At 45.1% G+C, this 27,159-nt stretch overlaps 1 protein-coding gene across 1 annotated transcript; it reads right to left on the bottom strand.

Annotated features, from left to right (window-relative positions):
• Nucleotides 1-9,439: 9,439 nt before the first annotated feature.
• On the bottom strand, nt 9,440-26,747 carry LOC122926597. The gene is made up of 11 exons (XM_044278016.1): nt 26,694-26,747; nt 25,676-25,795; nt 25,376-25,573; nt 21,852-21,943; nt 18,722-18,832; nt 18,596-18,628; nt 17,750-17,858; nt 17,354-17,396; nt 10,396-10,521; nt 9,899-9,924; nt 9,440-9,703 (listed from the first exon to the last, which is right to left on the bottom strand). Exons 2-11 carry the CDS (start codon nt 25,737-25,739, stop codon nt 9,636-9,638), a joined length of 870 nt encoding a protein of 289 aa, XP_044133951.1. The 5' UTR covers nt 25,740-25,795; nt 26,694-26,747; the 3' UTR covers nt 9,440-9,635.
• Nucleotides 26,748-27,159: the final 412 nt, after the last annotated feature.

A 27,159-nucleotide genomic window follows, 5' to 3' on the forward strand; every position in this document is an offset into this window, starting at 1 on the left:
TGAGGGCCTGCCGGTGAGCTGACCCTCGAAAATATTATATGCGAGGGCCTGCAGGTGAGCTGACCCTCTAAAATATTGTAGGCGAGGGCCTGCTGTTGAGCTGACCCACTAAAACATTATATGTGAGGGCCTGCTGGTGAGCTGACCCTCTAAAACATTATATGCAAGGGCCTGCAGGTGAAATGACCCTCTAAAACATTACATGTGAGGGCCTGCAGGTGAGCTGACCCTCTAAAGATTGTAGGTGAGGGCCTCCTGGTGATCTGACCCTCTAAAACATTATATGTGAGGGACTGCAGGTGAGCTGACCCTCTAAAAGATTGTAGGAGAGGGCCTGCTGGTAAGCTGACCCTATAAAACATTATATGCGAGGGCCTGCAGGTGAGCTGTCCCTCTAAAAGATTATAGGTGAGGGCGTGCTGGTGAGCTGACTCTCTAAAACATTACATGCGAGGGCCTGCAGGGGAGCTGACCCTCTAAAACATTATATGCGAGGGCCTGCAGGTGATTTGACCCTCTAAAAGATTGTAGGTGAGGGCCTGCTGGTGATCTGACCCTCTAAAACATTATATGCAAGGGCCTGCAGGTGAGCTGACCCTCTAAAAGATTGTAGGTGAGGGCCTGCTGGTGAGCTGACCCTCTAAAACATTACATGCAAGGGCCTGCAGGGGAGCTGACCCTCTACAACATTAGGAGCGAGGGAAGACTAATAAGCATGTTGATATGATGGAAGAGGAGGAGGACGAGAAAAGGAAGATTGAACCATATACCATTTTCTGTGGTGGAAGGGGTGCATGGGAATACAGTGTATTCAGTACATTATAAAAAACATATTTAAAGTGCCTTTATGTTCAGCCCCTTACCTCTGGTGGAGTAGAGAAGTCAGGGGCAATCCAGGCCTTCCTAAATTTTATAAGAGTCAACCTGTCATCATTTTCAGTTGACAGGCAGATGCGCTTATCAGTTATTATGCCCCCAGCAGCACTAAATACCCGCTCTGAAAAAATGCTGGTGGCAGGGCAGGCCAGCACCTCCAAGGCGTAGAGCGCCAGTTTGTGCCACGTGTCCAGCTTGGACACCCAGTAGTTGTAAGGCACAGAGGGATTATTGAGGACGCTGACACGGTCTGCTCCGTACTCCTTCATCATCTTCCAAAACTTTTCTCTCCTTGTGACACTAGGCCGCGCATCAGGGTGCTGAAACTGTCCCAGGCCTTGGAGAGTGTTGCCTTGCCTCTGTTGGAACTGCTGTGTGTTCCCCTCGTCTCCCATCCTCGTTTGCCCAAAGAAACTACGTACTCTGCTGCCAGCATTGTTAGCTGGAAATTTTTGGGGCAATTTTTCCATAAGGACCTTCTGGTATTGCACCATTTTACTCATCCTCTCCACCACAGAAATGAGAGATGAGAAGTTCTTTGTAGCGGCGGTCGAGAAGGGTGAACAACCAGTAATCGGTGTTGTCCAAAATGCGTAAAACGCCTGGGTCACTGGAAAGGCAGCCTAACATAAAGTCAGCTATGTGTGCCAGAGTCCCAACGGGCAAGACTGCTGTCGTCATCAGGAGGATGACTCTCAATCTGGGAAGACGAACTAAGGGTTGTCTAGCTATCACCCTGTGTAATGTCTTCCCCCATTTCCACCTCTTCCACATGCAAAATGTCGGCCTTAATTGTGAGCAGCGAGCGTTTGAGTAGACACAGAAGTGGGATGGTGACGCTGATAATAGCATTATCGCTGCTCACCATCTGTGTTGATTCCTCAAAGTTTCTTAAAACCTCACAGAGGTCAGACATCCATGCCCACTCCTCGCTTGTGAATAGTGGAAGCTGACTGGAAAGGCGACAACCATGTTGCAGCTGGTATTCCACTACTGCCCTCTGCAGCTCACAAAGCCTGGCCGACATGTGGAACGTCGAGTTCCAGCGCGTGCTAACGTCGCACAACAGTCAGTGAGCTGGCAATTGTAAGCGCTGCTGCAGAGTTGACAGACCGGCGGAAGCTGTCGATAACTTGCGGAAATGGGCACACACCAGTAGCTCAGGCAAATTGGGGTAGGTTTTGAGAAACCGCTAAACAACTAAGTTGAAGCCGTGGGCTAGGAATGGGATGTGTGTGAGCTTCCCAAGCTCCAAAGCCCCCACCAAGTTACGGCCATTTTCAGACACAACCATGCCTATTTCTAGGTTGAGTGGCGAGAGCCACTGTTCAGTCTGGTCTCTTATCCCCTGCCACAGCTCTCCAGCAGGGTGCTGTTTGTCACCTAAGCAGATCAGCTTTAGCGCAGCCTGTTGACGCTTCCCCACTGCAGTGCTACACTGCTTCCATCTACCTACTGATGGCTGACTTGTGCTGCAAGAGGATAATTCTGAGGTGGAAGTGGAGGAGGAGGAGGAGGAGGAAAAGTGGGGGTTGGAGCCACTAACATAGGTGGTGGCGGAAACCCTGATGGAATTAGGGCCCGCAATCCTTGGCGTCGGTAGCACCTGTGCTATGCCAGGGTACGAATCGCTTTCGGCCTCCACAACGCTCACCCAGTGTGCTGTCAGGAAAATGTAGCATCCCTGGCTGAAAGCACTTGTCCATGTGTCCGTGGTTAAGTGGACCTTCCCAGTAACTGCATTGGTCAGGGCACGGGTGATGTTACAGGACACATGCTGGTGTAAGGCGGGCACGGCACACCGTGAAAAATAGCGGTGGCTGGGGTCTGCGTAATGAGGGACGGCCGCCGACATCAGGCTGCGGAAGACCTAAGTATCCTCAAGCCTAAATGGCAACATTTCCAGGGCCATTAATTTGGAAAGTTGTGCATTTAGTGCTATGGCCTGTGGGTGGGTGGCTGGGTATTTGTACTTGCGTTCAAATGCCTGGGGTAAAGACATTTGTACGCTGCGCTGGTACACGGAAGTCGATGTGGTCGCTGATGGTGCTTGCAGGGCTGGAGGCATCCTGGCCTGAGCCTTCGACAGGGGATTAGCCAGCACGTAACACAGGGGAAGAGGAGGCAGTGGTGTGATCCGTAGACACAGATTGTGGACCCAGGCGTTCGGCCCATCTATTACGGTGCTTTGATGCCATGTGGAGGATAATGCTGGTGGTGGCGAGTTTGCTAGTGTTCATGCCCCTGCTCATTTTTGTATGGAACAGGTTGCAAATTGCAATTCTTTTGTCGTCTGCACTTTCCTCAAAAAAGTGCCAGACTGCGGAACACCTACCCCTTGGCAAGGGAGAATTCCGCAAGGGTGTGCTCCGGGGAACAGTTGCGGGCCTGTTTGGTGTGACCCACCTTCTCCCTTCTGCCACCCCACTGCCTCTTCCAGCCTGTTGCAGTGCTGCGGATCCCTCCCCCTCTGTACTGCTGTTCTCGCTCGGCTTTCCACCTTCCCAGGTTGGGTCAGTGGCTTCATCGTCCACCACCTCCTCTTCCGCTTCCTCACTCTGCTCATCCTTCTGACTTGTTGACCTAACAACAACCTCAGTTATTGACAACTGTGTCTCATCCTCATCATCAACCTCTTGAGACACCAATTGCCATTGACTTATTGGCAACTGTGTCTCATCATCATCATCCACCTCGTGAAACACTAATTTCCATTCCCCACTGTCATGTTCTGGTGACTGTGGATGCTCAATAGTTTGGGAATCAGGGCACCAGATCTCATGTCCCTCCTCAAGCGGGCTTGTTTAGAGGCCTAAATTAAGGAATGGTGCTGAAAAGAGCTCCTCGGAATATCCGAGTGTGGGATCACTTATTTGGCAAGACTCTCCATGGTGGGAGGAAGGAGGATCAGGGTGAGGATTGTGTTGACCAGACTCTTGGCTACTGAGACTGGACTTGGTGGAAGACAGGGTGGTGCTTAGCCGACTGGAAGCATTATCTGTTGCAATACAACCGACCACCTAGTCGCAGTGGTCTGACTTCGATAGCGTTGTCCTGCGCTGCCCTGCAAACTGGGACATGAAGCTAGGAATCGTGGATGATTGTTCTTGATGATCTTGTGCTCTGGCAGCAGGCACAGTTTCAACGCACCCAGGGCCACGGCCTCTGCGTGCACCATCAGGATCACAGCCACTTGCCTGTCCCTTACTGCTCGCCTTCTTTATATTAAATTTTATATATGCTTGAAAGTATGTCACACGTACAGTATTTGGGATGTGGAAGGTATCTGGGATGTGAAAACGTCACATGGGAGAAATGGGAGAAAAAAACTTGACAAGATGGCAGTTATAAACCTTGCTTTTAAAGCATCTTGATGATGGTGAATTGCATTCTGAGTGATTAAAAAAAAAAAAAATGATACAAAAATATCCTGAGCCTTTAGGCATCTAACATAGTGTTAACAACCTCAGCGGAAATTCTAGGTATAACAGGTTGTCCTTGCCAGTGTCCACACCCTGAGATTTTGGAAGATAAGGTCCAAAATGTCTGATGGTTTCTGTAATTGTTCTTTGAGTGTGACCACAAAAACGGGAACCAGACCATGCAAGGCCATCATGGGAAACTGGCTATGCCTTCTGTTTGCTTCTCCTGACTTTTCCTATATACACCCACTTTTTCTCCCAGCTGCTTGATAAATCATTTGCCTTTTTTATCCAACTTCTTCACTATCTGAGAGAAGATTGTAGCCCTGAGGTTCCACTCTTCTGAATAAAGCTCTATGCAGCTTGTTTACAGTTATAAACCATTTAGTAAATTAGCTTCACTGAACAAGCATTTGGTGGTTGTAAGGGTTAGTTGGAAGTGAGAAGTCTAGTCTGACAGCCCTGAGATATTTCCAGTTGGATGACAACTTCTTCTTATGCCACATTTTGTGGACTCACAATCTGTTACCATGTGTACTGGAGTCACAGGTGGATGAATCCTTAGTGAGGACTTTGCTGAGGCTAGGGAATAAGGAAATTGCCACTTAGAGGATGCTTGGGTTTTAGCCTCCACTTTGGCCCTTGGTAAATTAAAGGATACAGCCAAAGTTTCCTTAACTAGGCTCCTGTGACATCTGTTCCAAGAGTGTATATGACTTGGGGAATTGGACATGAGATATAGCCCCTAATATTAAATCTCTAAAGAAAGGAGATGCAACACTTTTATGAGATAGCAAATGGATACTTTGGGGTGAGGAAAGAGGTGATTTGTCCACTTCATGCTTGTGTCTCTCATCTCTGAAAACGTTTATCATTTGCTGAGGAGAGTTTATGATGAAACCAGGTTTTTCAGCTCCTAAGATGGGACTTGCTGTGACTCCCTGTAATTGATCAGGGAGCCATTATCTTGTAACAGCTGCATTGTCATGTGCAAATCCCTCAGAAGCTGTTGATGGAGGATGCCTTACCTGCCAATCATCTAAGCAGGGGATGTCATTCACACCTTGCATCCTTTGGGAGCCTGTCACAAAGACTGCGCTCATGGAAACACCCTGGTTGAAGAAATGCTGAAGAGTAAAAGACAAGTGAATTGCAGATTAAGCATGCAATATGAGAATGTGCAAGTATACATCCATGAGATATACTGTGGCCAGAAAACTGAAGACTGAATGAATAGGCCTCATTTTGGATTTTCTGAAGATGGCACTTCTTCTAATATTGCCTTTTCCAACAATCCCTTGAGTAGCTGAAGAACTGGATTCCTGATTGTTTGGGGGAAAAAGTAATCTGGAAGAAATTCTCTGTACCTGGGTCCCGCAGCAGGTTTCAGAAATGAGTCTTGGATGGTACCATACATCAGCAGTCCATTAATCAGCTGTGTTCACACAGAACATATATTCTTCCATCTTTATTCACTAGGTGTTGTGAAAAATACAGTCACCATAAACAATAGTAAAAGAGATCTTACATTAGTAGAATGATTGAAGACCATATGGATCGCTTCGTCAAGCAGTCAACGTCCACCATGCACTCAGCTTGTCCTATAGGTTGAGAAATTCACGAGCGTTCAGAGCAGCATACCACCCTTGCTATCCAAAATGTTTCAAGGGACACTCCCCCCTGAGAAAAGTAATGCCATCATCACATAGCTGAGTAAAATACCCCATTGTATGTTATCCTCCATGTACCCTTAATAGCTACTCTGACAAGAATTCAGAAGTTTCTTAATGACCATAGGAACACCACAGAGGAACTTAAGTGCGGACTTCTGCAAGGGTAGGTTCTGTAGAATCCCCCTAGACACCCCTGTTACACAGTTTAACACAATTAGCTCAGACAGATTCGCAGTACCCTTGTCTTAGAAAAGCATTCAGGGAGGTTTTTACTGGCCACCAAAGGTGAGGTATAAGCAAGGGTGCACTGGGTACTTAAAGTGGCCCTGGAAAAAAAAAAAATTAAAGTGGCCCCTTGTTGTAGGAAGGTCCAACTTTACAGAAAGTGCACAAGACAAGTAAGTAGGGACAACAAAAGTAGATGGGACCAGCAATACCATAGTGCAATTCAAAATACTGCCCCAACAAAACCAAATACCACAGTGCAGCACAAAATATTGCCACCTCCGCTGCAATATTCCACTGTATTGTCATACTGAGGACAGTGATACAGTTGAATTCAGGGGGAGGATCTGCGGCCACTGCATTAATGAATGTTGAGAGCATCAGATTGTTATGTACCCAAACGATGGCCATGAGGAGGGCTGGGAAATCTCCCTGTAGAGTCTATGGCCAGTCTGCCCCTGGGTATAAGACTTTTATATAACAAATCCGCTTCAATATACATGGATCCCATTAGATGCGATTACTTCTCTGAGGGAAAAACAGCAGCTCTCTTGCCTTGTTTTGTCATTTTCTATAGAATATTTATCTGGCTTTAATAAATCCTGCAGACTGTCTTTACACATGACAAAATATTAGAACTACAAATAAATTTCCCTTCATTAGAAAAGCACCTACTGAATAGAAGCATAGGTGGTCTTCTAATTCACCATAAATGATAGGCACTCTTCATCTGGAACCACTATGAACATACACTTTTATTAAAACATGTCATACACGTAAATACAATAAAATTTAATTAAAATTAAACCCCCTCTCCCTCCCGACTGCCTTTGAATGCCTTTGTAGGGAAGGGGTACACGCGAAGGGTCTAATTTCTGAGATCTACTCCATATTGCTGACCCCCTTCCCTGATCGGGTCCAAAGGCATTCCTACATGGTACGGTGGGAGGAATACTTAGGGAAGGCCTTACTGGATGCACTTTGGCGCCTTATATGGAGGAGGGCAGCAAAATCCTCTATGTCGGTAATATACCAGGAGAACCAATATAAAAATGTTATGTTACTGGTATCACCCTCCTGACCTCCTCCATAGAATGAACCCAGTAGTCCCGGGAGAGTGCTGAAGGTGCAGGTTTCATAGGAGTACATTGCTTCATATCTTCTGGGACTGCCCCAAGATACGCCCCTACTGGACTGGAGTAGGCACCCTCCTGAGTGATATTTTTGCAGTGGAAATCCAAACCGACCCTCTGTCCTTCCTGCTTAATGTGGTCCCCATTCAAGTTAAAAAACACTTACTTAAGTTATTACTATTGATACTAACGGCGAAAAGCCAGAACCGCCAGGGGTTTCCAATTTGTATGCTAGGATGACGGAGGTCCAAACCCTGGAATACTCCACAGCTATGTTTCAGGACAAAATTGTACTCTTCAACGCCATATGGGACTCCTGGGAGGATTATTGAGCTACGAGGCAGCCTTAACGATCTTGTGAGAATGATGTGTCTCCCCCCCCCCCCCATTGTGTCACTCTCTTTGTTATTTGTGTTGCCTCTTTGATATTAGTTTGATGAAGCATTTCTTCTTGAGAGGCACTGGGCTCTCGCGTCCCTGAGGTGCCCCCCCTACTACTTGATGTCTCTCTGTTCTAGGATATGCTGCTCAGTGGTCCTATATTGGACTGATTAAAGACAAACGCAGTTTGTCTCTGTAAAATTTATTGTTATATTGTTACTCGACTTTTCACTTTGTATTATTAAATGTCATTGGTGCTCAGTCAATGTGATGCTTTACATGTTTTACCCTTTCCTTTGTACTAATGTGCATGAATCTATTGTAGATGTGCTTTGTCATTTTATAATCTTTAATAAATATACAATTATATAAAAAAAATTAAACCCCTAAAAATTATTGATCGCATGTGATTGGAAGTCTACTCTTTGGGTACGGTCACATCTATAGGGGTGATTTCACACCCAACTTGTAGCTAGTTGCAACAATATTTCTCTTGAGAGACTACCAACACATGCTTAATCCACATATTCTCAAATTGTACGGTGACAAACACTTAAAATATATCTAATCCACTGTTATGTCCACCTTTTCTCATTTATCACTGATAACTTGATATACTAAATCACAGTTTTTGTACCATAGTAGCTTAATATATAGGATATCTTAAATAATGTCCCAATAATGATAGTGTGGAGAACAAACACCAATATAGATTATGTACGTTTACTTCGGATTGTGCAATCTCTGTTCATAGCCATGCGCATCTATTGTTAGTTATCCCAATGTTATCGCTGTTGGGTGGATAAATACACGCTGTTTAGGTGTCCACAAATATATGGGTGCCGGACTTGTAATGTGCCCTGTAAACTTACACACAATTGCGCAGTGTATCTGCCAGTTACTCACTGTTTGATGTACGGGAACGTAGTGGAGTGCCTACCGTGGCGTCCCATGTGGTATTCAGCACAAATAGTTCTTACTCCCGTGTCTCCTCTGATCATCGAGTACTGCGGCGTTGCGGTTATTTAGTGTGTAGTGCAGGAGTGAGGTCAGCATCTTGTATGTGGTACAGGGGTGAGGTCGGCGTCCAAAGTGTTTAGTGGATCCTTTACCTTATCCTCTCAGCTGCGTTTCTTTAGATAACCTGGATAATTTTGGAGCGCTCCATACATTAACTTGTTTAAAAGTCCAAACTGGGGTACTTGTGCATAGAGATAATCCAGACCAGATGCATTTCGGAGCTTTTGACTTGCTCCTTCAGTGGCTAAATCCTCTATGATTCTACTACCATTAAATACTAATTTCTGCAATGTATGATGCATGATTGGGATAAATGAAAACAGCAACAACATCACTCCAAAAATTTTGACACCATTTCGAATTATGTATATTTTATTGCATGCGATGTTTAATGTACAAAACATGAAATGATGCAGATGGAGCGTGATATCACACCAACATGCAGGTAAAGCAGTAATGTCTGGATGAAAATGTTCTTTCAATAACTTCTGGTAGATAGCAGGTATCAATAAGATCAAATACAGGACAAACTCTGGAAAATTATTATGTGCACGACCCCGAATCCTAGAATTTAATGTTTTTTTAGAGTGTACATATTTCATGAATGACTCTGTACATATCAGGGTATGAGCATTTTATTGTTGTAAAGTACAAAAAAAAGTAAGTAAAGTGCTTACAGCAAAGACGTCATGGTAAATGAGAGCTATCGTACAGATGCAGGATAGGTCCAGATTAGGGACATTATTATCTAAGCATATTACAGCAATAAATGTACATGGACATAAAATACATTAAGTTAGATCAAAAAAGCAATCACAGATTCTCTACAGTCATATGACACGTAGATTTTACAATCAGGTGTTATGTTCTTTTTTTTATCCCAATGAGGTCATAGCGTTGGTTCCTCAATATTGCCCCATAGCTCTTAGCATCATTCTTTGCACCCCTGACACCTGGAAGGAATTCTTGGTGGCTGGAGAAAAACATGGCAGAAATGTATACAATTATAAAATATATAAGAACACCTAGATTATTCCCAATTACTTAACAGGATGTATCGTATCCATCTCTGTATGGTATCTCATATCTGCCCATCTATCTGATATTTATCCCATATCTATCTTTTCTTAGTAGTCACTAAAATAGAGAGTATAATCTGTCATCTTACCGTAGGCCAAACCAGTGTATCCCCACCTAAGAATTAAAAAAAAAAAAAAAAGCACATTTTTACTTAAGTCGCTAATCAACCTTCAATTTTAAATTTTAACAAGAGCAACTTGTGGAACAATCCTTCCAGGTGGCCATAGGCACCAAGAAATATGAAAGAATACCCAGAAGCCAACAGAAAAAAAAAGAGAAAAGACAGTCAAAAAGACGATGAGGAAGAAGACTATTAAAAGAAGCAGAAGACAAAAAAAAGGAAGGATTTTAAGAAGATAGAAGACAATGAGAAAGAACATGAAGACAAGGAGAAGATGGAAGACGAGGAGGAGGAAGACAAGGTGGAAAAAGGAAGTGAGGAGGAAAAACAAGGCGCTGAAGAAAAAAAATAAGGAATGTAAGTCATGAGGAAGGTGATGAGAAAACTGAAAATGAGGCTGCCATCAGGGTTCGAAGTCTGCCTACCCCAGGTCTAACATACTATTTGGCATACAATGGACTTACCAGTCCCAGCATCCATTGGGGTTAGTGATGATAGTTCTGGCTTGAGGATACAGAATGATAAAGTTATTGAGGTCGGCCACCTGGTTGTATCCAGCGTATCGGGCAAACTTGTCTACAATTTTCTCCCTACGAAACAAAAGGAAATTAGTTGATAGGTTGAGATGATGTGACCACAAAATGTTCTATGGTCTTAACAGGTTTTGTTCATCACCGATTAAACATTGTGATCACAAGTAGGGATGAGCGAATCGACTTTTTTCATCGACGGATGAAACACCCGAAGTCGATTCGTATAAAACCTTGTTCCAATACTGTATGAAGTAGGAGCACTGTACAGTATTAGAATGTATTGGTTCCGATGAGCCAAAGTTATTGCTTTGCGAAGTCTTGCGATACTTCACGCAATAAATTCATAAATTAAATTAATTTGTACTGTAAAAAAAAAAAACATTTCCCAAACTCCGGTTCGGTTCCAAGGTACCACTTAGAACCGAACCAGAGTTTGGGAATTTATTTTTTACAGTACAATAACTTCGGCTCATTGGAATATATTATATTAGAATACATTCTAATACTGTACAGAGCTCATGCTCAGTACAGTATTAGAACAAAGTTTTATGCAAATCAACTTCGGATGTTTCATCCGAAGTCGATTCACTCATCCCTAATAACAACAGTTAAAAAGGAGATTTTTGTGGACTCCCCTGCAAAATCTCTCGCCGAGTTCATTGGGGGACACAGGACCGTGGGTATAGCTGCTTGCTGCCACTAGGAGGGGATGCTAGGCTAGAAAGTGATAGCTCCTTCCCTGCCAGCTATACCCTCCCAGGAGAGAGCATATCAGTTTGTGCCCAAGCAGTAGGAGTTGCAAAAAAGAACTGATAACAGTCAGAACATTACCTACATCAGTAGGTATGAACTAAAACTGAAACCCAACAAATAACCAATCACCGCCATGTGCAGTAACAATGGAAAAAAACAATGGGTGGGAGCTGTGTCCACCATTGAACTCAGCGAGAAAGATTTTACAGGAGAGTCCACACACAAAAAAAAAAAAAAAAAAAAAAAAAATCGCCTTTTCTCACTCATATCATTGGGGGACACAGGACCATGGGACGTTCCAAAGCATTCCACGGGGAGAGAACAAACAATACTCGCCCATGGAAAAACTACCCTTGTGGACATTCAGGACACTGCTGCCTGCAAGACTTTACAGCCCAGGGCAGCATCTGCCAACACCAGGGAGTGCACCTGGAAGAATTTTGTGACCGTGTGTAAGGAAGACCATGTTGCCACCTTACACAACTGGACAGCTGATGCATGATTGAAGCGAGCCCAGGAAGCGCCAACTGCTCTGGTTGATTCGGCCGTGATTTCAGGGGGCGGAGCCCTGCCCCGGGAACGGTATGCCTCCATGATTGCCAAAGGTATCCACCTGGCAATCATCACCTTAGAAGCAGCGCATTCCTTACTAGGACCGTCAGGAAGCACGAATAACGAATCCGTGCGGCGGAAAGAGCTAGAGACGGCCAGATAAATTGTCAGAGCACAAACTACGTCCAGCTTGTGAAGAGAATGCTCCCTAGGATGCGAGGGAGCTGGGGAAAAGGAAGGGAGGACATGTCCTCGTTAACGTGGAAAGCCAAGTCTACCTTCGGTTGAAAAGAAGGCATCCTGATGAAGGACTAAAAAGGGTTCCCTACAGGAAAGGGCTGCCAACTCTGAGACACGCCTGATGGATGTGATAGCCACCAGGAATGCCACCTTCCAGAAAAAGCAGTTTAAACGGAGCCGATTGGAGTAAACGTAGAATGAGGTTCAGTTCCCAGGAAGGCACGGGAGGCCAATAGGGTGGAACAATATGAGCCACCCCTTGGAGGAAGGTTTTAACCGGGCCTTTCGAGGCCAGAGGGCGCTGAAGCATAGACAGCGCCAACACTGACCCTTTAAGGAGCTAAGGGCTAGTCCCAATTCCAGACCGGATTGTAGGAAGGAGAGAATCCTAGAAAGAGAAGCGTAGAGGAGGGAGATTACGTTTCTCACAGAAGCAGAGATTTTGGATGAGGCTGTCTTCCTGGCTCTGATCATGGTGTGAATAAACAGGGATACCTCGCCGTTTTAAAATGGCGGTTTCAACAGCCATGCCGTCAAACAAAGCGAATCTAAATGCTGATGGAAGGCAGGTCCCTGAGAGAGCAGATCGGCCCTGAGAGGATGGGGCCATGGTGAGTCTGCTAGGAGGAGGATGACATCGGAGTAGCACGCCCAGCGGGGCCAGTCTGGTGCAATGAGGATCGCCTGAATGCCCTCAGTCTTGATCCTGCGCAGGACACGGGGCAGTAGAGGAAGAGGCGGGAACACATACACTAGGGAGAACTCGTTCCACTGTGCTACCAGAGTGTCTGCGGCGTGCGCCTTGGGATCTCTTGTGCGAGAGAAGAAGGTGGAAAGTTTGTGGTTGAACATGGACGCCATCAAGTCCACTTCTGGACGACCCTACCGGAGACAGATCTGTTCGAACACCTCCGGGTGCAGGGACCATTCCCCGGGGTCCAGAGTCGTCCGGCTGAGAAAATCTGCCACAAAGAGCTGGGACATGTAACTCCACCCACCTCAGGATTTTTGCCGACTCCCTCATCAACGCAGGGCTGCGGGTACCCCCCTGGTGGTTGATATAAGTCACTGCCGTGGCATTGTCGGATACAATCCGTACTGGCCGGCCCTTCAGGAGAGGGGAATGGAGAAGGGAGAGCCGAATGGCCTGAATTTCCAAGATGTTGTTCGGCAGTCTGGACTCCAATTGAGACCATAAGCCCTGGACCGTCCTGGGAGGGAAGACTCCTCCCCAGCCTTGAAGGCTGGCGTCGGTGGTAATGATCATCCACAAGACCGGGAGAAAAAAAGACTTTCCCGACTGCAAGGTCGGCATCTGGATCCACCACCTGAAAGCTAGATGCACCTGTATGGGCAGACTCCTGTGACGGTCCAGGGACAGTGGAGATTTGTCCAACTGAGTCAAGATCACCCGTTGGAACAGGCGGGAGTAGAATTGTGCAAATGAAATCGCTTCGAAGGAAGCAACCAGAGCCCCTAAGACTTGCATACAGCAACGGATAGATGGGCGCCTGCGATGGAGAAGTAGGCAAACTAACCTCTGGCGTGCCAGCTGCTTGTCCACAGGGAGGCAGACCAACACCTCCTCTGTGTCCCTAAGAACGTGAGTCGTCTGGTCGGGGCCAGGGAGGACTTCTGGAAATTCCCCAGCCAGCCGAACTGAGTTAGGGTATCCAGAGTGATACGAAGGCTGGCCTCGTTCTGGGCCAGGGTTGCCACCTTGACCAGAATGTCGTCCAGGTAGGGAATCAGAGTGATGCCCCTGGAAAGAAGTAGGGCAAGTAGGGGAGCAAGGATCTTTGTGAAGACTCAAGGTGCTGTTGCCAGCCCAAAGGGGAGGGCGACAAACTGAAAGTGATGGGGCCCTAAGGCGAAGCGGAGAAAGCGCTGGTGCGCCTGGGCAATGGGGACGTGTAGGTACGCGTCCTGAATGTCTATGGAGGAATGGAATTCTCTCTGGGCCAGTGAGCAACCGAAGGAACTCCATCCGGAAGTGTTGAACTCGGAGGAACCGGTTCAACAATTTGAGGTCCAAGATAGGCCAGATGGAACCCTCCTTTTTTGGAACTACAAACAGGTTTGAATAAAACCCTGTAAATTGTTTTGTCCGTTGTTTTGGGAACTTGGGACCGGAAGAAGCGGGGGTGCAACTTCATGCAGGGGCCTGTTTGGTGGCCGAGGAATGGGAGGATTGGGACTTAGGGCGCCAGGCCGACTGAGACTTAAAGAACGGCCTTTTCTGCTGTTCCTGTGCGATAGCAGCAGGAGGCTCCCCTGACACTGGCCGTGTACCGAGGCACTGCCAAAGGAATGGCCCCATGCAAACAAGGACCTAGCACGAGGGGCACGCTTGGACTTGGTCTGGGGAAGGAGTGTACTCTTCCCACCCGTGGCCTCTAAGATTATCTTATCCAGCCGGGTACCGAACAAGCGGGACCCAGCACAGGGCAAGCCTGAAAGGGAGCATTTGGAAGAGGCATCTGCCGCCCATACCTTGAGCCAGAGCTCCCACCGCAAGGTGATGGCGAGGGCTGAAGAGTGGGCTACCAAAGTACGCTTCACAGAGGTACTTTCCTGCCTGAGCAATCAGCAAAGCCTGAGACTGGAGCTCCGCCAGTAGAAGGTCTGACGCCATACCGCGATGTAAACTAAGTGCCCATTCCGAGACCGCCTTAGCCACCCAAGCGGAGGCGAAAATGGGATGCAGGGCAGAGCCACTAGTGGCAAACAGGCACTTAGTCACAGTCTCCATCCAACGGTCTATTGGATCCTGGGAGGGAGGAGCTGTTGGCTACCGGAATGGCGGTATTTTTGGCCAGACGTGCCACCGGAGGATCCACCTTGGGAGGGGAAGCCCATTTTGCCAAAGACTCCGCCGGGAAGCGATATAGTAAATCAAGTCGCTTATGTGGAGCAAAGTGATGATCTGGGTGGTCCCAGGCCTTGGCAATGACAACAGTAAAGTCGTCATGTAAGTGAAACTCCTTCGGATTTTGTCTGGAGCGAAGGAAGGACACTCCCTGGCTAGTTGAGGGACGGTCGACTTTCACCTGGAAGGTGTCCCGGACTGCAGTTACTAGGCTATCCACCATGGAAGCAATCTTAGAAGATTAGTGACTCACTATCTGACATAGATTCGGAACAATCTCCCTTTCGGACAGGGCTTCCCCACGAACAAAGGATATGTCCGAGCGAGATTCAAGGTGGGGTGATGAAGCAGAGACATCAAAGGAGGAATGGCATCCTGCTCTGGTCCACTTCTGTGACGACCTGCTCCTGAGGGGTTCACCCAAGGAAGGCGAGGACTGCTCTGGTGGGGACTTATCAACCAAGCGACCCATGAATGATAGGGTGGATTGGGATATTTTAGCGAGGTCCTCCACCGCCCGGGATAGGGAACGCGCCCAGCCGGGAGCCACAGAATCAGAGTGGTCATGGGGCTACATAGGTTGGGGGGGGGGGGGGCAATGTTACCCAAGACTGAGAGCATGCGGAGCACACAGGGTCTGACTGACCATGAGGGAGCTTTAGACTGCATACAGTACATACAAAGTGCGTAACAATAGGCAGGCGGGGGTCATTAGTAGGATCAGACATGGCTGACTAGGGCTGAATGACCAACTCAGGGCTGGGGAGGGTGTAAGGATACAACCTACCAGTTACCAAGGATACCCAGGTCCTGTGCTTCCTCTGAGATGCGGCTGCAGTGAGAGAAGCCTGCGGCCTGTGCGGCTGCCTAAATTGAGGGGCCTAAATTTTAGCCGCGGCCCTTCAGCCACTGGCACCTAAGTGGCAGGAAGCTGGAACTGAGGGCTTGGAGATATGGGTGACCCTTAGGCTGGGGTAAAGCAGGGGAGCGAGGCTGCCCTGGTCCACATTGATTTCTTAGGGGGAGGATGGTCGGTGAAGGAAACAGACACTGGTTACACACCCCGGGAGAACAGAGGGGCTAAGTAACTCTGTTTTTCACCCAAGGAGAAGAAAGAAAAAGAAAAATAAATATATGAAAAGCCGCCCTGAAATATGCAGGGAGGTCTGCCTCCTATGACACTAAGCTAAAAACTGATATGCTCTCTCCTGACTGGGGAGGGTATAGCTGGCAGGGGAGGAGCTATTACTTTCTAGTCTAGTGTCGCCTTCTAGTGGCAACAAGCAGCTATACCCACGGTCCTGTGTCCCCCAATGATATGAGCGAGAAAATACTGTAGTTGAAGAAATGAATGTAGCTGCAGGAAACTTCCCCTGCTGCATCAGTGCCAATGCCCCAGTGGTCTCCTCCAGTCTTTGTTCACAAAACCACTACAGCCAATCGCTTGCCTCAGCGGTGATGTGCCATACACTCTTGTATCCCTGTTGAGGTCTGTAATTGGCTGCAGCAGTCATGTTCCTCTACAACACATCGTTGCACCAGAATAATGGGACTGGTAGGGACCAATGGAGCACTGGTGATGGTGCTCCAACTGGTGATGGACTTAACAGGCGGAGTAATTTTTATCATGTTTTTATTTAATAATATTCCCGATAGCCTATTTCTTCAGCTCTCAGACAATCCCTTGGGGTTTCTCCAGGATTAGAAAAACATGGCCGCTTGGTTCTAGAAACAGGGAAGCTCACCAGTCCATGGGTTGTGCTCTATATTGCAGCTCAGTTATATAGAAGTTAATGCAGCCCAGCTACAATAACAGGCACAACCTAAGCACAGATGGGCACCGTTTGGGGATGAAAGCAGCCATGTTTTTCTAATCCTGAAAACCTCTTTCATCAGTTACAAGGGAAAAATCTTACAGTACATGTGGAGAAAGAATTCTACTGCAGATATCTTAACCCTTTAAGAACCAGTGTCTCTGAACTCTAGAACACTGGTTAATAGGGTTATTTTGCTTTTCCTTGCTGCAGTCAGTAATGATAACACATCTGTGCAGGGACCTCCTGTGTCACATGACCTCTACCTTTATGAATGTGTTCTTCGGAAAGGAGGTCACATGACAGGAAGTTCACACACAGAAGCCTATGCCGATGCTGCTATGACAACCCCAGAGCAAGCACAAGGTATTCTCAAATTAGAATTTTTGACTTATTGAACCTATTCACTAAAATGGAAACATAAAACAGACCCCCCCCCCTCCCCCTCCCCTTAAACCAGGCTTCATTTGATGAAATGGAGGAAAATAGGAAATGGTTGTATAAACCATGTGCATTGATGATTACTGTTGGTTAACAGTATAGATACATGGGTGCAGAGGTAGCAGTCACGGTACATGAGGGAAATTAGGTTTCTCTGGTTTCTGAGGACCCTCCCCCCCATTCTCATATTAAGGTTTGAAAGCATAGAGGGGGATATTACCTGCCCTGGAGACAGCCATGGAATGCAATATGGAGCCTGCATCCTGCAATGGATATCACATGAAGTAAATTATACAGACAAAATATTTCATTAAACATTGGAATTTCTTAAAAGGGAATTGGTTACTTCTAAGGGGGTTGTCCAAGATTTAAAAAACATGACTTTTTTTTATTACAGCACCACACCTGTCCACAGGTTGAGTCTGGTATTGTAGGTCGGCCCCTATTCCCTTCAGTGGGGCTGACCTAGAATACCAGACACATCCCATGGACAGTTGTGGAGCGGTTTCAAGAAGAAAGCATTCATGTTTTCCTAATCTTGGACAACATTCTTACATTTAAAGGTGACTATCCCTTTAACATGATGTTTATCTGTCACAATGACTATGGCACTTACTCGCTCCATCCCTACAAGCTGTGGGAACATATATGTAGCCTGCGGTATCCATTCCGTAAGTAATGGCAGGGGCCAAATTGAAGAATTCCGTTTGATCAAACAAAATCAGCTGAGAACAAAGCAGAGGACATATTTTAAGTCAAGATTGACAACAACCAAAATGTCCACCATTACTGCACCAACAGATTGGTGACCCCGGGTTCAGCCTCCTTGAGATCTGCAATGTACCTATTCACTTGCTCATTAGCAACACATAACTTTTGGTTTAAACTCTTCTTTTTTTTTTTTTAAGATCTTGACAGCTTACTGTCAATAAATGAGAACATTCCTTGTTTACAGCTAGACGCTGAAAAACCCACCCTGATTGAGTCAAAGCGACAGAGCTTCACAAAGACAGCCTATGGATTCAAACTATACAGGTTTCTGTTCACTAGCAGATAGCGGAGATCTTAAAAGTTTAATCTCTAGTGGACCAGGGAAGAAATTTGTGGTCGACAAGCATTGATGTCAATGCAAGCCCTGCAACGTTTTGTTTTCCCTGCAGGCGAAGTCTCAAGGAAGCGGCAATCTCAGGCCAACATTTGAATCACAAATCACAGTACATTTGTAAGCCATGCCCATAACCCTGATCTACACATGAACACCCATAAATCCACCAGAAACGACTCTTCATTACAGTTTACATAACCCACCCCTTTTGTGAACCAATTTGCAGTTTAGTCCTGCAAAAAACAGAACTGTTGGCAAGAATGTTGAAGAGCAGACCCCTAATGGATCATATGTCCTCTCTGGAAAACAAGGTATACATTAGCATTGAACTTAACGTTTAAAGCCTCATAATACTACCTGTCCAGATTGCACTGCATTGCTGCTTGGTTTCTAAAAAAATAAAATAAAAATTTATACATTTTTACCTAAAAGCATTAATAAATGTATGAGAATTCAAGCATCACCCAGTCCACAAGTTCTTACCTGCAGACCTCCATGGATGTGGTTCAGAGCTTCATAAGCCCCATTATAGTTGCAGTTGTTAATATATTCTTTGTTCAGTGATCCGCAGGCTCCACCATAGCTGTCAGTGGGCTGTGAAGGGACATACATCAGTGATTAGACTACTTTGAATCCTTTATCCAATGCTCCTCGCGGGCGGAGACTCGCAGATCATATTTAGTCAATGCAGTAAGAGAGGAGAGAAGAGCTTAAAGGGGATGTATCACTTCAGCAAACAGCATTTATCATGTAGAGAAAGTTAATACAAGGCACTTACTAATGTATTGTGATTGTCCATATTGCTGCCTTTGCTGGCTGGATTCATTTTTCCATCACATGATACACTGCTCATTTACATGGTTACGACCACCATGCTATCCATCATTTGTGGTCCTGTTTGCACACAATAGGAAAAAGCACTGGCCTTTCTGGTGGACGGGACCATGGGAGCTCACATAGGCCATTGCTTTTATCCTATAGTGTGCAAGCACGAGGACCAATTCTGGATTACAAGATGGTCGTAACCATGGAAATGAGCAGTGTATAATGTGATGAAATTTTTTTTTTATCAAGCCAGCAAAGGAGGCAATCTGTCTAATCACAATACATTAGTAAGTGGCTTGTATTACATTTCTGTACATGATAAATGCCATTAGCTGACGTGACAACCCCTTTAACCTCTTGCGGACACAGGGTGTACCTGTACACCCTGATGTCCGAGTCCTTAAGGACACAGGACGTACAGGTATGCCCTGTGGATTTCCGATCACCGCCGCACGGTGGGCGGTGATCGGAACAGGGTGCCTGCTGAAATAATTCAGCAACCACCCTGTGACAATGCCGAGGGGGGATCCTGTAACCCCCCTGTATCGGCTATCGCTGCAGATTAACCCCTTCTATGCTGCGGCCTGCGCTGACCGCAACATAGAAGTTGTTTGTGGTTGAGTGATCGCATTGAGTCCCCGCACTGCTGTGGCGGGGAATCGATGTGTGGCAAGGCAGCCCGATGCCGTGCAGAGGCTGCCCAATGCCTTGCATGGCATCGGGACCTGCCTTCTACGGGAGCCGAGGAGATCCAGCCTCAGGCCCGTCTCCTAGGCAACCTAATAGTGTATGACTCAGCGTTATACATTAACAGGCAATGCATTACAATACAGATGTATTGTAATGCATTGCAGAGGGGATCAGACCCCAAAAGTTGAAGTAATAAAGTTTAAAAAAAAAAATTTTAAGTAAAAAAATATGTTTAATAAAAAAAAAGTTTCAAGAAAAAAAAAAACAACAACACACCTTTCCCCTAATTTTATAATAAATAGAAAAAAGAAAAAAAGAAAAACACACACATATATTAGATATTGCCGCTTCCGTAAAGGCCGGCTCTATAAATATATCACATGTCCACCCCATCCGATAATTTTTTTATTTTTTGTCACCTTACATCTCTAAAAGTGCAACACTAAGCAATCAAAATGGCGCATGCCCCCCAATAGTACCAATCTAACCGTCACCTCATCCCACAAAAACGAGCCCCTACATAGGACAATCCCCCCCCCCCCCCCAAAAAAAACTATGGCTCTCAGACTATTGAGACACTAAAACATGAATTTAGGTATCGTAAAACATATTAGGTATCGCCGTGTCCGTAAAAACCTTCTTTATAAAAATATCACATGATCCAACCACTCAGGTGAAGTAAAATAATAATAAAAAAAAGACTGTGTAAAAAAAGCCATTTTTTTGTCACTTTACATCACAAAAAGTGTAATACCAAGCAATCAAAAAGTCATATGCACCCTAACATAGTACTAATCAAACTGTCATCTCATACAAAAAAAAAAAAAAAGAGCCCCTACATAAGACAGTCGCCAAAAAAATAAAAAAATGACTTTCAGAATATGGAGACAAAAAAAAAAGTTGTTTTTTTTTTAAATGCTTTATTTTATAATACTGAAACAAACAACAAAAAAGTAGTCATATTTGGTATTGTCGTGTCCGTAACAATAAAAATAGCTCATGATCTAACCTGTCAGATGAACGTTGTAAATAACAAAAAATAAAAAATAAACTGTACTAAAACAGCTATTTTCTTGTCACCTTGCCTCACAAAAAGTGTAATATAGAGCAACCAAAAATCATCTGTACCCTAAAATAGTACCAACAGAACTGCAACCTTATCCCATAGTTTCCAAAATGGGGTCACTTTTTTGGAGTTTCTACTCTAGGGGTGTATCAGGGGGGTCTTCAAATGGGACATGGCAATTATCTCAGTGAAATCTGCCTTCCAAAAACCGTATGCATTCCTTTCCTTCTGCGCCCTGCTGTGTGCCCATACATCAGTTTACGACCACATATGGGGTGTTTCTGTAAACTACAGAATCAGGGCAATAAATATTGAGTTTAGTTGGGCTGTTAGTCCTTGATTTGTTAGCGGAAAAAAAAAAGATTAAAATGGAAAATCTGCCCAAAAATTTAAATTCTGAAATTTAATCTCCATTTTCCATTAATTCTTGTGAAACACCTAAAGGGTTAACAACGTTTGTAAAATCAGTTTTTAATACCTTGAGGGGTGCAGTTTCCAAACTGGGGTCATTTTTGGGTGGTTTCTATTATGTAAGCCTCACAAAGGGATGTCAGACCTGAACTGGTCCTTAAAAAGTGGGTTTTGAAAAATATCTGAAAAATTTTCTTCTAAACTTCTAATCCTTGTAACATCATAAAGTACATTATATGACGAAAAAAAACTATCTCACAATGGCCTGGATAAGTAAAAGCGTTTTAAAGTTATTCACACAATGTGACACTGGTCAGATTTGCAAAAAATTGCCTGGTCCTTAAGGGGTTAAGGTACACTTTACATCTGAATCTTCAATGCTTGCTTTACTTATCTTTTGATCATCTAGAGATATCTCACATCTCCAGTTACAACCAAAGCTGGGCTGCTGCTCTATGTAGCAATGAGCACTGTGGGATTTCAGACAACAGCTGTAAGCTGAGAGGTGACCGTGTGGATGGGGATATAGCTAAATTCTGAATGTAGCTGTGTGTGTGACTGGAGTAGAAGATATGATTGCTCAGTGTTCTACAGTCAGTAGGTAGATCCAGCGCCACTCACCATCGAATGCTCTGCTGCGACAGTGTATACGGTTTTAATTGCTCCAGAAGAAATATATGAGGCATAATAGTCCTGCAGTTTTTTAGATACACCTATAATACAAGAGAAAGCAAAAAACAGAATGAAAAAAACTGGATTACTGACACAAATGCCTTATATACTCAGTAGACACAATATACATAAGCTGGGATATGCCTCAGACACCATCACACATGATTAATTATAAAGGGAGTCACATTCGCTTCCCATGCAGTGGGAAATCTTATTCAGCAAACATCTTCTCTGAATCCACAAATGTTGCCTCTCATTAAGGCCTCATGCACACGGCCGTCAGCAGTCCGCGGTATCCCGGCCTATCATCCTGCTGAGAGCAGGAGCGCACGGCGTCATTGGTTACTCTATATGAGTGTATTACTGTAGTGAAGCGGCGGATGTATGAAGCGCACGGCATCATAGAAACCACGGCTGTGTGCATGAGGCATAAATGTGGACACATTTCCATAGGGGAACTACCAGGGGCGTAGCTAAAGGCTCATGGTCCCTGGTGCAAGAGTTCAGCTTGGGCTTGGGCTTGGGCTTGGGCCCAGGCCCCCCCCCCCTTCACTCAGCGCTGGTGCACCTAGCTTTTCTGCTGCCCAAGGCAGAAATATTGAAATGCCCCCCCCCCCCCCCCCATTCCTACTGTTAAAGGGGTTGTTCTCTCTTTACTACTGATGACCTATCCTCAGGATAGGTCATCAATATCAGATCAACCGGGGTCCTCCGGCACCCCCGATCAGCTATTTGAAGAGAGGGCAGCACTCATATGAGAGCAGCTTACTCTGTTCTGTTCACCAGCTCGCCGTAGCATTTGCAGTGATGAGCAGGTAAACAGAGCAGAGAAGGCAGCGCTCATACAAACAAAAACAAACAAAAAGCAGACAACCCCTTTAAAGACATACTTGGGAAAACTACATACAGCACTACAGAACATACAGGGTAATAAAGCGCCACATACAGGGGCGTAGCTATAGGGAGTGCAGAGGTAGCAGTCGCTACCGGGCCCAGGAGCCTGAGGGGGCCCAAAGACCCTTGTGCTGCATAAGAAGACACACAAAGCACTGAGGGAAGGGGGGCCCAAGCCTAACTCTTGCACCAGGGCCCATGAGCCTTTAGCTACGCCCCTGGCCACATATGTACCTCTTACATCCAGTGACTTCTCTGATGTACATGCAAATTGCAGAAACAGTCCCCCTGAAAATACTGGTACCACACAGAAACACCCCTTTATATTGTGCACTAGTACAAAAAAATACCCCCTTCCTTTCAGATCAGACCCCCATATGAAACCCTAAATGAGATCCCTCCATCTCATACCAAACCCCCTTTAGACCTCTGTCAGACCCCATATAAGACCCCAGTTTTAGACCTTAGATTATACTTCCCACTAGACCTCCAGAACCCCCATGTCTGACCCCCATTAGACCTCCAGACTCTCAATCAGACCTCCAGACCCCCAATCAGAGCCCTATTAGACCTCCTGTCCCCCAGTCAGACCTCTCCAGACCCTCCATTAGACCATTTCAGACCCCAAGTCAGACCTCCAGACCCCCCATAGACCACTCCAGACTCCCATTAGACCTCTTCAGACCCCCCCCCCCCCATTAGACCTCCATATCAGACCTCAGATCAGACTGTAAAATAATAAAGTAACTCACCTCTCCTGTCGCCACTCTCCTTGTCCTGGCTGTCTTCTCTTCTCAGGGCCCGCGCTGCAGTCAGCTGACCTCCTGCAGCGTCCCCTGGCTTAGGAACCCGGTCGCAACCGCGACCCATATAGTTACGCCAGTGGGAACTACGCAGCATATCCGTGTCAGTATATAAAGCCACAAGTCCACTATCAGATGTGGCTTCCATCCCACAACACTTTATTGCAGTGAAACGTCTATGGGACTAAACTGTAAAATCTTCTCACTTGATCATTTTATGCATATTTATTTTTTCATTTCAGAGTAGTTAATATGTTCAGCATATGGCAGCATCGAGGAGGTATGCCCCTCTTAACCCTGCTCCCTTCCCTTATCCAGTCCCCTGCTTCTCCCTTTTCTGTCACCTATTACCAGTTCTCTCTTTCAGATTCTTCCCTCTGCCTCCATCGCTTACCCATTCATGCCTCCTATTTTTAATTATAGTATTTTAAAGGGTAATTTTGGCGTCGGCACTGCTGCCTCTTTTTGGGGTATACTTAGGAATTGGAGTTCATGCGCTTCTCGTGTGATTCATAGGTGGTGCTCAGCAAAACAGACCAAGTTCATATGCGATGTAAAGAAGAAATAAACTTGCGGCACTCACCAGATTCCTTTTCAGCTTGTTTATTCCTGACGATAGGTCATCAGTATAAAAATCTCCGAAAACCCTTTTAAGCTTTATTATTGTACGATTCCTTTCCCATGAGCGCTTACTATTAGGGTTCTGATTACATTTCTACTGATTACACTGGTTGATCCTGTAACTTCCTTCATCATCCTTATTGCTAAAAATGGCATCTGTCAGCAGATTTGTACCTATGACACTGGCTGACCTGTTACATGTGCGCTTGGCAGCTGAATCTATGTTGGTCCCATGTTCATAGGTGCCCCCATTGCTGGGGAAAAAAAGATTTTTTTTATAAATGCAAATGAGCCTCTAGGAGCAACAGGGGCGTTGCCATTACACTTAGAGGCACTGCTCTTTCTGAATCTAAGGGTACTTTCACACTAGCATTTTTGTTTTCCGGCGTTGAGTTCCGTCACAGAGGCTCAATACCGGAAAAAAAAGGATCAGTTTTATCCTAATGCATTCAGAGTGTAGAGCATTCCGTTCAGGATGCATCAGTTCAGTCCCTCTTACGTTTTTGTGGACGGAGAAAATACTGCAGTATGCTGCAGTTTTCTGTCTGGCCAAAAATACTGATCATTTGCCGGAATGCCGGATCCAGAATAAATTTACATTGAAGTGTATTCGTGCCAGATCTGGCATTAAGTGTTCTGGCAAAATTGATCCGGCTTTCCGGTCTGCACATGCGCAGACCTTTAAAAATGCAAAAAAATAATACTGGATCCGTTTTTCCGGATGACACTGGAGAGACGGATCCGGTATATTAATGCATTTGTCAGACGGATCCGCATCCGGATCCATCGGACAAATGCCATCAGTTTGCGTCCGGATTGCCGGTTCCGGCAGGCAGTTCCGGTGACGGAACTGCCTGCCAGAATCTTCTGCCGCAAGTGTGAGAGTACCCTTAGCCTATTTGCTTGCAGAGTAAATTATTGAACAACGTGACTTACTTCAAAGTATTTCTTACCCCGGTACTTCCAAATAAAGATTGACTTTAATATCATTCCTGTAGCTTGAAGTGCACTGAGACTTCGGAGGATAAAACCCCATCTACCTGCGCCCTACGGCTATATTTGAGGATAGGCTTAGATACGCTGGCTAAGCAGACAGTATGACACATGGTAGGTTTAGATTCAGCAGTGCACACAGATCATAGGTTTGGATCTCACCCTGGACAACAACAGAGTCTTGAGTTCCCGAGAAGATAAAGACTCGGCCACGTGCCAGATTTGACAAAGGATCTATTAACCCTGTACTGGCGCAGGTGTCGGTATAGGCTTTTAGGGAGAGAAGGCTGATGCTGGAAGGAAATTTCATGCAAGCGTTTGTTGCTGTCAGTGCATTTCCAATGGCACAGTAATATGGTCCTGTAAGAAATAGCAAAGAATGGTAAAGTGTCATATGGCACTGCAATGCAAAGTTCCCCTTTAAATATGTTTAATATAAAAAGGGCCCGCCGGCCCCATTACCTCCTGCAAACATTGCTGCCCCCACAACTCTGCCAGAATGTGAGACATGGAACTGGTTGGCCATGTAAGCCCCAGAGGATATACCTGAAACAGACACTGAACTTTCCAGGTTGTAGGAGCCTGTGGGAAAGAGTCAGAAATGTGGTTTACAATAAAATCAGTACAAATATAATATTAATCAAAATCATAATAAACTAGGCCACCACAAGAATAAGAAAATGCATATACTGCAACTAATAATGGTAAAAAAGAAATAAAATACAGGTAACAATGCCCAAAAAATTCTAGAAATACTATCATAAAAATCCTTATAAAAATGGAAATGATACAGTAAGATAAAATTATACTACATAATACAAATAATAAAATGACAAGATAAATAACAAAAATGTTAATTATGAAAAATACAAAAAAAATATGATTAACATTATTATTACTACTAGAAAGGAACAAATCAGCAAAAGTGTGCCTTTTCTGCATTTGCCCGTTATGCAAACATTGTATTATGGAGCCATATTTCTGGCCCATAAGATGGAAACACAAATTCATATTCCAGCAGTTCAGCCTCCTCTATTGCCTTATATGCAGCAAACCTGGGCCCTCAGCAGAAAATCCTAACAATGGCAGAATATGGACAAGGTGAGTTTTTTTTTTTACTTATTTTCTCTTTTCTAATAAGAATCATAGTAGAAGTTTGGGCCTAGGGTAACTTATGTACTTTGGCCCAATGATGAATAGGGGGTCATAGCAGTGAGGAAGGTGGAGAGGTTTACATGTATTTCACCCACAAAAGCCAATGTATAGATTACATAGAAAATCACATTTATGTACACCCCATATAGTGGCCTGCAGAACGGAAGTGGACCGTTCCCTCGCTAAAGCCCCTCACCAGAGATATTATAGCTCCGGGATAAAATATTATGACTGATATTCACAATAAGCTCGTAGTAATATGTAACATAAAGCAAAGAAAAACACTTTGCAACACATCGTAAAGAGAGAGGCATCCTGTTCTCACCCAATCGTGACTGTCCCCTGCAGACCCCGATCAAGGCCAATAGGAAAATATACCCCACCATTTTTGCTAGAAGAGTCCACTGGTCATAATGCTCACCGAGACCTGGGTTTTATAACCTCACGAAAACAAGTTGTAATCTCTGTGACCAGGTGTTTGCAGGGGCATGTGATAAGCGGCAGTGGAGCAGCTTACCGGCTCAGTAATGATTAATCACCATTAACCTTCATTATATGTCTATTAGATAAAGTCCTTGACAAAGCTCCATACTGTTGAGAAAACTTGATCGACATCCTTAGCATCAAAGAAAGGCATGAAGTTGAAGGCGGTGGTGTGGAACAAAATGCTGCCACCTGGGAGGAATTTAAGAAGTGTGCTTTCAATATAGGCTTAATTTAAGAGCTGAACATTGACTTATAGGATAGCTGCCTTACATCTGGTGGCATTAGAGGCAGAGCTTGTTCAGAGC

The sequence above is a fragment of the Bufo gargarizans genome, chromosome 2, assembly GCF_014858855.1.
Source record: "Bufo gargarizans isolate SCDJY-AF-19 chromosome 2, ASM1485885v1, whole genome shotgun sequence".
NCBI classification, from domain to species: domain Eukaryota; kingdom Metazoa; phylum Chordata; class Amphibia; order Anura; family Bufonidae; genus Bufo; species Bufo gargarizans.

Bases quoted from the DNA above. Each gene is read 5' to 3' on its own strand.
- LOC122926597 (XM_044278016.1), bottom strand. From the start codon at position 25,739: ATGGCCAACCAGTTCCATGTCTCACATTCTGGCAGAGTTGTGGGGGCA. The intron at 21,944-25,375 runs GTGAGATCCAAA...CTTGTATTATAG, and splicing joins AGACTCTGTTGTTGTCCAGG to GTGTATCTAAAAAACTGCAG. The intron at 17,859-18,595 runs GTAGTATTATGA...CTTTGTTCTCAG, and splicing joins ATGCAGTGCAATCTGGACAG to CTGATTTTGTTTGATCAAAC.